Here is an 11995-nt window from a genome sequence, read left to right as displayed (position 1 = left end):
AGATAGTTGTACCTTCTTTGTGTCCGAATCCAGTTTCAAAGAAGGAACATTTGCTACACAATTTAGATGTAGTCCGTGCTCTAAAATTCTATTTAGAAGCTACAAAAGAGTTCAGACAAATTTCTTCTCTGTTTGTCGTCTATTCTGGTAAAAGTAGAGGTCAAAAAGCAACTTCTACCTCTCTTTCCTTTTGGCTTAAAAGCATCATCCGATTGGCTTATCAGACTGCCGGACGGCAGCCTCCTGAAAGAATCACAGCTCACTCCACTAGGGCTGTAGCTTCCACATGGGCCTTCAAGAACGAGGCTTCTGTTGATCAGATATGTAAGGCAGCGACTTGGTCTTCACTGCACACTTTTGCCAAATTTTACAAATTTGATACTTTTGCTTCTTCGGAGGCTATTTTTGGGAGAAAGGTTTTGCAAGCCGTGGTGCCTTCCGTTTAAGTAACCTGATTTGCTTCCTCCCTTCATCCGTGTCCTAAAGCTTTGGTATTGGTTCCCACAAGTAAGGATGACGCCGTGGACCGGACACATCAATGTTGGAGAAAACAGAATTTATGCTTACCTGATAAATTACTTTCTCCAACGGTGTGTCCGGTCCACGGCCCGCCCTGGTTTTTTAATCAGGTCCGATGAATTATTTTCTCTAACTACAGTCACCACGACACCCTATGGTTTCTCCTATTTTTTCCTCCTGTCCGTCGGTCGAATGACTGGGGTGGGCGGAGCCTAGGAGGGACTATATGGCCAGCTTTGCTGGGACTCTTTGCCATTTCCTGTTGTGGAAGAGATATTCCCACAAGTAAGGATGACGCCGTGGACCGGACACACCGTTGGAGAAAGTAATTTATCAGGTAAGTATAAATTCTGTTTTTTGTGATTTGTTCAAACACATTGGTCTGGTTATAATGCAGTCTGGAATAATCTCAGACTTCATGACAAATGGTCCAAATATCAGCATGACCTGTCATCAGTCTTTTAAAAATCAGAGCGGATGCAACTGACTTTTTCAAGTGCTTATTCAAAACATTCAATATATTTATTTTTTATTATTAAAAAAATGGCCATTAAAAGGAGTTCCTTTAATTGACTCTCATCTAGATTACAAGTTTTGTGCTATTGAGGGTGCGAAATAAACGCAACAAAAGTTAGGTTATTTCACCCTCCATCGCGCTGCCATTACAAGTTTTTTAAAAGCCGCCTTGTGCATGCGATATGGTGGCGATGAGCTCCATACCGCACAAAATCCAAGGGCTGCTTTGACGTGCTCGTGCAAACTTTCCCCTAGACATCAATGGGGAGAAGGTGTTAGGAAAAAAAACTAACACCTGAAACGCGGAATGGTGATCGCCATAATGCTACCCCATTGATGTCTATGGGGGAAAAAAAGTTAAGTTTAAACCTAACACCCTGACATAAACCCCAAGTCTAAACACCCCTAATCTGCCACCCTGACATCGCCCACACCTAAATAAAGTAATTAACCCCTTTTCTGCCGCCCCTGACATCGCCACCACCTAAATAAAGTTATTGACCCCTAGTCTGCCGCCCCCGACATCGCCGACACCTACATACAGTTATTAACCCCTAATCTGCCGCTCCCGACATCGCCGCCACTATAATAGTTATAAACCCCTATTCTCCCACACCCCAACATCGCCCACACTATAATAAAGATATTAACCCCTATTTTGCCACTCCTCGACATCCCCGCCACTAAATAAAGTTATTAACCCCTAAACCTCTGGCCTCCCACATCACCACTACTAAATAAACCTATTAACCCCTAAACCGCCAGCCCCCCACACTTTGCAAAAAACTAAATTAATCTATTAACCCTTAAACCTAACAACCCCCTAACTTTATATTAAAATTACAATATCCCTATCTTAAAATAAATAAAAACTTAACTGTGAAATTAAAAAAACCTACGTTTAATCTATATATTAAACTAACATTACTATTATACTAAATTTAAAATAACTACAAATTAAATAAACTAAATTACACATTAAAAAACCTAACACTACTAAAAAATGAAATCTACAATTGCAAAAAATAAAAAATACTAAATTACAAGAAATAAAAAACACTAAATTACGAAAAATAACAAACAAAATTATCCAAAATAAAAACAACTACCCCTAATCTAATAGCCCTATAAAAATAAAAAGCCACCCAAAATAATAATAAAAACCCTAGCCTACAATAAACTACAAATAGCCCTTAAAAGGCTTTTCCCTGTAAAAAAAAACTTAATTTATGCTTACCTGATAAATTTATTTCTCTTGTAGTGTAGTCAGTCCACGGGTCATCCATTACTTATGGAATATATCTCTTCCTAACAGGAAGCTGCAAGAGGATCACCCAAGCAGAGCTGCTATATAGCTCCTCCCCTCACATGTCATATTCAGTCATTCGACCAAAGCAGACGAGAAAGGAGAAACCATAGGGTGCAGTGGTGACTGGAGTTTAATTAAAATTTAGATCTGCCTTAAAGACAGGGCGGGCCGTGGACTGACTACACTACAAGAGAAATAAATTTATCAGGTAAGCATAAATTATGTTTTCTCTTGTTAAGTGTAGTCAGTCCACGGGTCATCCATTACTTATGGAATACCAATACCAAAGCTAAAGTACACGGATGAAGGGAGGGACAAGGCAGGAACATTAAACAGAAGGAACCACTGCCTGAAGTACCTTTCTCCCAAAAATAGCCTCCGAAGAAGCAAAAGTGTCAAATTTGTAAAATTTTGAAAAAGTGTGAAGTGAAGACCAAGTTGCAGCCTTGCAAATCTGTTCAACAGAGGCCTCATTTTTAAAGGCCCAGGTGGAAGCCACAGCTCTAGTAGAATGAGCTGTAATCCTTTCAGGAGGCTGCTGTCCAGCAGTCTCATAGGCTAAACGTATTATGCTACGAAGCCAAAAAGAGAGAGAGGTAGCTTTTGACCTCTTCTCTGTCCAGAGTAAACGACAAACAGGGAAGAAGTTTGACGAAAATCTTTAGTTGCCTGCAAATAGAACTTCAGGGACGGACTACGTCCAGAATATGCAAAAGTCGTTCCTTCTTTGAAGAAGGGTTAGGACACAGTGATGGAACAACAATCTCTTGATTGATATTCCTGTTAGTAACTACCTTAGGTAAGAACCCAGGTTTAGTACGCAGAACTACCTTGTCTGAATGAAAAATCAGATAAGGAGAATCACAATGTAAGGCAGATAACTCAGAGACTCTTCGAGCCGAGGAAATAGCCATCAAAAACAGAACCTTCCAGGATAACAGCTTGATATCAATGGAATGAAGGGGTTCAAATGGAACGCCTTGAAGAACGTTAAGAACTAAGTTTAAGCTCCACGGCGGAGCAACAGTCTTAAACACAGGCTTAATCCTAGCTAAAGCCTGACAAAAAGCCTGAACGTCTGGAACTTCAGCCAGACGTTTGTGTAGAAGAATAGACAGAGCAGAAATCTGTCCCTTTAACGAACTAGCAGATAAGCCCTTTTCTAAACCCTCTTGTAGAAAGGACAATATCCTAGGAATCCTAACCTTACTCCATGAGTAACTCTTGGATTCGCACCAATATAAATATTTACGCCATATCTTATGGTAAATTTTTCTGGTAACAGGCTTCCTAGCCTGTATTAAGGTATCAATAACCGACTCCGAGAAGCCACGCTTTGATAGAATCAAGCGTTCAATCTCCATGCAGTCAGCCTCAGAGAAATTAGATTTGGATGGTTGAAAGGACCCTGAATTAGAAGGTCCTGTCTCAGAGGCAGAGACCACGGTGGACAGGACGACATGTCCACTAGGTCTGCATACCAGGTCCTGCGTGGCCACGCAGGCGCTATCAGAATCACCAAAGCTCTCTCCTGTTTGATCTTGGCAATCAAACGAGGAAGCATCGGGAATGGTGGAAACACATAAGCCATGTTGAAGACCCAAGGGGCTGTCAGAGCATCTATCAGCACCGCTCCCGGGTCCCTGGACCTGGATCCGTAACAAGGAAGCTTGGCGTTCTGGCGAGACGCCATGAGATCCAGATCTGGTTTGCCCCAACGATGAATCAGTTGAGCAAAGACCTCCGGATGAAGTTCCCACTCCCCCGGATGAAAAGTCTGGCTACTTAGAAAATCCGCCTCCCAGTTCTCCACGCCTGGGATGTAAATCGCTGACAGGTGGCAAGAGTGAGACTCTGCCCAGCGAATTATCTTTGAGACTTCCAACATCGCTAGGGAACTTCTGGTTCCCCCTTGATGGTTGATGTAAGCCACAGTCGTGATGTTGTCCGACTGAAATCTGATGAACCTCAGAGTTGCTAACTGAGGCCAAGCTAGGAGAGCATTGAATATTGCTCTTAATTCCAGAATATTTATTGGGAGGAGTTTCTCCTCCTGAGTCCATAATCCCTGAGCCTTCAGGGAGTTCCAGACTGCGCCCCAGCCTAGAAGGCTGGCGTCTGTTGTTACAATCGTCCAATCTGGCCTGCGAAAGGTCATCCCCTTGGACAGATGTGGCCGAGAAAGCCACCATAGAAGAGAATCTCTGGTCTCTTGATCCAGATTTAGTAGGGGGGACAAATCTGAGTAATCCCCGTTCCACTGACTTAGCATGCACAATTGCAGCGGTCTGAGATGCAGGCGCGCAAATGGTACTATGTCCATTGCCGCTACCATTAAGCCGATTACTTCCATGCACTGAGCTACTGACGGGTGTGGAATGGAATGAAGGACACGGCAAGCATTTAGATGTTTTGATAACCTGGCCTCTGTCAGGTAAATTTTCATCTCTACAGAATCTATAAGAGTCCCTAGAAAGGGAACCCTTGTAAGTGGTAATAGAGAACTCTTTACCACGTTCACCTTCCACACATGCGACCTCAGAAATGCCAGAACTATCTCTGTATGGGACTTGGCAGTTTGAAAACTTGACGCTTGTATCAGAATGTCGTCTAGGTACGGAGTCACCGCTATGCCTCGCGGTCTTAGTACCGCCAGAAGTGAGCCCAGAACTTTTGTAAAGATTCTTGGAGCCGTAGCTAATCCGAAGGGAAGAGCTACAAACTGGTAATGCCTGTTTAGGAAAGCAAATCTTAGGTACCGATAATGATCCTTGTGAATCGGTATGTGAAGGTAGGCATCCTTTAAGTCCACTGTGGTCATGTACTGACCCTCTTGGATCATGGGAAGGATGGTTCGAATAGTTTCCATTTTGAATGATGGAACTCTTAGGAATTTGTTTAGGATTTTTAAGTCCAAGATTGGTCTGAAGGTTCCCTCTTTCTTGGGAACCACAAATAGATTTGAATAGAATCCTTGCCCGTGTTCCGTCCGTGGAACTGGGTGGATCACCCCCATTAGTAAGAGGTCTTGTACACAGCGTAGAAGCGCCTCTTTCTTTATTTGGTTTGCTGATAACCTTGAAAGATGAAATCTCCCTCGTGGAGGAGAAGTTTTGAAGTCCAGGAGATATCCCTGAGATATGATCTCCAATGCCCAGGGATCCTGGACATCTCTTGCCCACGCCTGGGCGAAGAGAGAAAGTCTGCCCCCCACTAGATCCGTTTCCGGATAGGGGGCCCTCTCTTCATGCTGTCTTAGGGGCAGCAGCAGGTTTCTTGGCCTGCTTGCCCTTGTTCCAGGACTAGTTAACTTTCCAGCCCTGCCTGTAACGAGCAACAGCTCCTTCCTGTTTTGGAGCGGAGGAAGTTGATGTTGCTCCTGCCTTGAAGTTACGAAAGGCACGAAAATTAGACTGTTTGGCCTTTGATTTGGCCCTGTCCTGAGGTAGAGCATGGCCCTTACCTCCGTAATGTCAGCTATAATTTCTTTCAAGCCGGGCCCGAATAAGGTCTGCCCTTTGAAAGGAATATTAAACAATTTAGATTTAGAAGTCACGTCAGCTGACCAGGATTTAAGCCATAGCGCTCTGCGCGCTTGGATGGCGAATCCGGAGTTCTTAGCCGTAAGTTTGGTTAAATGTACGACGGCATCAGAAACAAATGCGTTAGCTAGCTTAAGTGCTTTAAGCTTGTTCATAATTTCATCCAATGGAGCTGTGCGAATGGCCTTTTCCAGAGACTCAAACCAGAATGCCGCCGCAGCAGTGACAGACGCAATGCATGCAAGGGGCTGTAAGATAAAACCTTGTTGAACAAACATTTTCTTAAGGTAACCCTCTAATTTCTTATCCATTGGATCTGAAAAGGCACAACTATCCTCCACCGGGATAGTGGTACGCTTAGCTAAAGTAGAAACTGCTCCCTCCACCTTAGGGACCGTCTGCCATAAGTCTCGTGTGGTGGCGTCTATAGGAAACATTTTCCTAAATATGGGAGGAGGGGAAAAAGGCACACCAGGTCTATCCCACTCCTTGCTAATAATCTCTGTAAGCCTTTTAGGTATAGGAAACACGTCAGTACACACCGGTACCGCATAGTATCTATCCAACCTACATAATTTTTCTGGAATTGCAACCGTGTTACAATCCTTCAGAGCCGTTAATACCTCCCCTAGCAATATGCGGAGGTTCTCAAGCTTAAATTTAAAATTAGAAATCTTTGAATCCAGTCTCCCTGGATCAGATCCGTCACCCACAGAATGAAGCTCTCCGTCTTCATGTTCTGCAAACTGTGACGCAGTATCTGACATGGCTCTCACCTCATCCGCGCGCTCTGTCCTTAACCCAGAGCTATCGCGCTTGCCTCTTAATTCTGGCAATTTAGATAATACTTCTGTCATAACAGTAGCCATGTCTTGCAAAGTGATTTGTAAGGGCCTCCCTGATGTACTTGGCGCCACAAAATCACGCACCTCCTGAGCGGGAGGCGAAGGTACTGACACGTGAGGAGAGTTAGTCGGCATAACTTCCCCCTCGTTGTCTGGTGATAATTTCTTTACATGTAAAGATTGACTTTTATTTAAAGTAACATCAATGCAATTAGTACACAAATTTCTATTGGGCTCCACATTGGCCTTTAAACATAGTGAACAAAGAGATTCATCTGTGTCAGACATGTTTAAACAGACTAGCAATGAGACTAGCAAGCTTGGAAATACTTTTCTAAATAAATTTACAAGCAATATAAAAAATGCTACTGTGCCTTTAAGAAGCACAAAAAGCTTTCACAGTTGAAATAACAATGAACCAAAATAGTTATAGCAACCAATTTTTCACAGTAAATGTATTAAGTTAGCAAAGGATTGCACCCACCAGCAAATGGATGATTAACCCCTTAATACCCAAAAAGGATAACAATTTAATAATTAACGTTTTTATCACAGTCAAAACACACTGTCACAGGTCTGCTGTGACTGATTACCTCCCTCAAAATGAATTTTGAAGACCCCTGAGCTCTCTAGAGACGATCTGGATCATGGAGGATGAAGTAGACAGATTGTGACTGAATTTTTACTGCGCAAAAAAGCGCTAAAATAGGCCCCTCCCACTTATATTACAACAGTGGGGAAGCTCAGATAACTGTTTCTATGCAGAAAACAAAGATCGCCATGTGGTAAAAATCATGCCCAATAAGTTTTATCACCAAGTACCTCACAAAAAACGATTAACATGCCAGTAAACGTTTTAAATATACATTTGAAAAGTTATGAATTGTTATTAATAAGCCTGCTACCAGTCGCTTTTACTGCAGTTAAGGCTCATACATTATTTCAGTATTAACAGTATTTTCAGAGTCAATTCCATTCCTTAGAAAAATACATTCAGTGTACACACACTCATCAGCCTAATACCAGTCGCTATCACTGCATTTAAGGCTGAACTTACTTTACATTGGTATCAGCAGTATTTTCTCAGTCAATTCCATTCCTCAGAAAAATAATTTACTGCACATACCTCATTTGCAGGGGGACCCTGCATGCTATTCCCCTTTTCTGAAGTTACCTCACTCCTCAGATGAGAACAGCCAGTGGATCTTAGTTACGTCTGCTAAGATCATAGAAAACGCAGGCAGATTCTTCTTCTAATGCTGCCTGAGAACAAACAGCACACTCCGGTGCCATTTAAAATAACAAACTTTTGATTGTAGAAATAAACTAAGTTAAAAAACACCACAGACCTCTCACAGCGACCTATCTTTAGTTAGACTGCAAGAGAATGACTGAATATGACATGTGAGGGGAGGAGCTATATAGCAGCTCTGCTTGGGTGATCCTCTTGCAGCTTCCTGTTAGGAAGAGATATATTCCATAAGTAATGGATGACCCGTGGACTGACTACACTTAACAAGAGAAAATACAAAGACCCCCCCAACAGTAAAACCCACCACCCAACCAATCCCCCAAAATAAAAAAGCTAACTCTAACAAAAACCTAAGCTACCCATTGCCCTGAAAAGGGCATTTGAATGGACATTGCCCTTAAAAGGGCATTCAGCTCTTTTTCATTGCCTGAAAAGGCCATTTAGTTCTTTTAAGATAGCCCAAACCCTAATCTAAAAAAAAAAAAAACACCCAAAAAAAGTTTAAAAAAACCTAACACTAACCACCGACGATCCACATACAGATTTTGAAGTCTGGACATCCAGGCGGCGTGAAGTCTTCATCCTTCAAGGCGGCGTCTTTTATCTTCATCCAGGCGGCATATTCTATTTTCATCCCGGCAGCGCGGAGCGCATCCATCCTTCAAGGCATCCGGCGTGGAGCGTCCTCTTCATATGGTCGCTGCTGTACACTGAATCTTCAATGCAAGGGAGCCATTTCAAAATGGCGTCCCTTGCATTTCTATTGGCTGATTAGATTTTTGAAATTAAAATCAGCCAATAGGATGAATGCTACTGAAATTCTATCAGCTGTTCAAATCAGCCAATAGGATGAGAGCTGCTGAAATCCTATTGCCTATTCAAATCAGCCAATAGGATTTCAGTAGCTCTCATCCTATTGGCTGTTTTGAATTTAAAAAATTAGGGGTTTTGTTGTGCAAAACTCATAACTACTGGTCTCAGATTGCGGAATGGATCGTGTCAGTATAGGCTGTAACGCAAGCATTTTAGCCTCACCGCACAACTTGTAATGGCTGCGCTATGGAAATCCCACACATTTTTTTGAGTGCGGGACTGACGTTACGTTACAGCCGGCTAAAATGCTTGTGGTACAGCTATACCGACAAGACTTGTAATGGCTGTGTTCTGATTTTTACGCTGAAATGGCCATTTTGTTCAGAGTTAAAACCGGACGCAAAACTTGTAATCTAGGTGTCTGTTTGTTAATATGAACTATGTAAATTGATTGGCCAGTGTGGAGGCTGATTTGAAGTTGTACAGGTTTTGCAATATATCCATCAACATAAACATATCAATTACTATGTGCAATATAGACATGAATTGATGATTGTATTAATATTGTTATGTTGGTTTGCATGAGAACTACTTGTACTTTAAAATTTCTATCAAATAAGAGGGAATTTAAGAATATTTGCTTTTTTATATGTAATTAATAAATGATTGTTATTAATGGGTATGTAAATTAACAAATTTTTAGTTGAAACACATAGTTGTTTGCAAAATCTGGCCAGATCCTTGCACAGTCAGCGAGTTATGAAATGTGCATAATAAAAAGACAATGTATTATCACTTAGTCAGAATATCAAATAATTAGTCTTTTTCTCTTGTTAAGTGTATCCAGTCCACGGATCATCCATTACTTGTGGGATATTCTCCTTCCCAACAGGAAGTTGCAAGAGGATCACCCACAGCAGAGCTGCTATATAGCTCCTCCCCTCACTGCCATACCCAGTCATTCTCTTGCAACTCTCAACTAAGATGGAGGTCGTAAGAGGACTGTGGTGTTTTATACTTAGTTTATTTCTTCAATCAAAAGTTTGTTATTTTTAAATGGTACCGGAGTGTACTGTTTATCTCAGGCAGTATTTAGAAGAAGAATCTGCCTGCGTTTTCTATGATCTTAGCAGAAGTAACTAAGATCCTTTGCTGTTCTCACATATTCTGAGGAGTGAGGTAACTTCAGAGGGGGAATAGCGTGCAGGTTTTCCTGTAATAAGGTATGTGCAGTTAAAATATTTTTCTAGGGATGGAATTTGCTAGAAAATGCTGCTGATACCGAAGTAATGTAAGTAAAGCCTTAAATGCAGTGATAGCGACTGGTATCAGGCTTATTAATAGAGATACATACTCTTATAAAAGTGTATTTTAAAACGTTTGCTGGCATGTTTAATCGTTTTTTACATATATTTGGTGATAAAACTTATTGGGGCCTCGTTTTTTCCACATGGCTGGCTTGAATTTTGCCTAGAAACAGTTCCCTGAGGCTTCCCACTGTTGTAATATGAGTGGGAGGGGCCTATTTTAGCGTTTTTTTGCACAGCAAAAATTACAGACACAGACATCCAGCTTCTTCCTGCATGATCCAGGACTTCTCTGAAGGGCTCAAAAGGCTTCAAAAGTCGTATTGAGGGAGGTAAAAAGCCACAGTAGAGCTGTGGCATTTGTTGTGACTGTTTAAAAAACGTTTTTTGTCATTTGTTATTCAGTTTTTGGTATTAAGGGGTTAATCATCCATTTGCAAGTGGGTGCAATGCTCTGCTAACTTATTACATACACTGTAAAAATTTCGTTAGTGTAACTGCATTTTTTCACTGTTATTTCAAAATTTGGGAAAATTTGTGTTTCTTAAAGGCGCAGCAACGTTTTTTATTTTGCTTGTAAACTTGTTTTAAAGTGTTTTCCAAGCTTGCTAGTCTCATTGCTAGTCTGTTTAAACATGTCTGACACAGAGGAACCTACTTGTTCATTATGTTTGAAAGCCATGGTGGAGCCCCATAGGAGAATGTGTACTAAATGTATTGATTTCACCTTAAACAGTAAAGATCAGTCTTTATCTATAAAAGAATTATCACCAGAGGGTTCTGTCGAGGGGGAAGTTATGCCGACTAACTCTCCCCACGTGTCAGACCCTTCGCCTCCCGCTCAGGGGACGCACGCTAATATGGCGCCAATTACATCAGGGACACCCTTAGCGATTACCTTGCAGGACATGGCTGCAATCATGAATAATACCCTGTCAGAGGTATTGTATAGATTGCCTGAATTAAGAGGCAAGCGCGATAGCTCTGGGGTTAGGAGAGATACAGAGCGCGCAAATGCTGTTAGAGCCATGTCTGATACTGCGTCACAGTATGCAGAACATGAGGACGGAGAGCTTCAGTCTGTGGGTGACATCTCTGACTCGGGGAAACCTGATTCAGAGATTTCTAATTTTAAATTTAAGCTTGAGAACCTCCCTGTATTGCTTGGGGAGGTATTAGCTGCTCTGAATGACTGTAACACAGTTGCAATTCCAGAGAAATTGTGTAGGCTGGATAGATACTATGCGGTGCCGGTGTGTACTGACGTTTTTCCTATACCTCAAAGGCTTACAGAAATTATTAGCAAGGAGTGGGATAGACCCGGTGTGCCCTTTTCCCCACCTCCTATATTTAGAAAAATGTTTCCAATAGACGCCACTACACAGGACTTATGGCAGACGGTCCCTAAGGTGGAGGGAGCAGTTTCTACTTTAGCTAAGCGTACCACTATCCCGGTTGAGGACAGTTGTGCTTTTTCAGATCCAATGGATAAAAAATTAGAGGGTTACCTTAAGAAAATGTTTATTCAACAAGGTTTTATTTTACAGCCCCTTGCATGCATTGCGCCTGTCACTGCTGCGGCGGTATTCTGGTTTGAGGCCCTGGAAGAGGCCATCCAGACAGCTCCATTGAATGAAATTATTGACAAGCATAGAACGCTTAAGCTAGCTAACTCATTTGTTTCTGATGCCATTGTTCATTTGACTAAACTAACGGCTAAGAATTCCGGATTCGCCATCCAGGCGCGTAGGGCGCTATGGCTTAAATCCTGGTCAGCTGACGTGACTTCAAAGTCTAAATTACTCAACATTCCTTTCAAGGGGCAGACCTTATTCGGGCCTGGCTTGAAGGAAATTATTACTGACATTACTGGAGGCAAGGGTCATACCCTT

At 42.0% G+C, this 11995-nt stretch overlaps 1 protein-coding gene across 1 annotated transcript in view; it reads left to right on the top strand.

Moving 5' to 3' along the window:
- Positions 1-11995, top strand: part of NPHP1 (nephrocystin 1) — a 322800-nt gene that overhangs the window by 103122 nt on the left and 207683 nt on the right. Inside the window, exons 12-13 of the mRNA XM_053711944.1 lie at positions 3396-3444; positions 11073-11092. Coding sequence (XP_053567919.1) covers positions 3396-3444; positions 11073-11092 — 69 coding nt within the window. The remainder of the gene's footprint in view (positions 1-3395; positions 3445-11072; positions 11093-11995) is intronic.

The sequence above is a fragment of the Bombina bombina genome, chromosome 4 (genome assembly GCF_027579735.1).
Source record: "Bombina bombina isolate aBomBom1 chromosome 4, aBomBom1.pri, whole genome shotgun sequence".
Lineage (NCBI taxonomy): Eukaryota > Metazoa > Chordata > Amphibia > Anura > Bombinatoridae > Bombina > Bombina bombina.
This window is presented reverse-complemented; position numbering and strand designations above follow the sequence as displayed.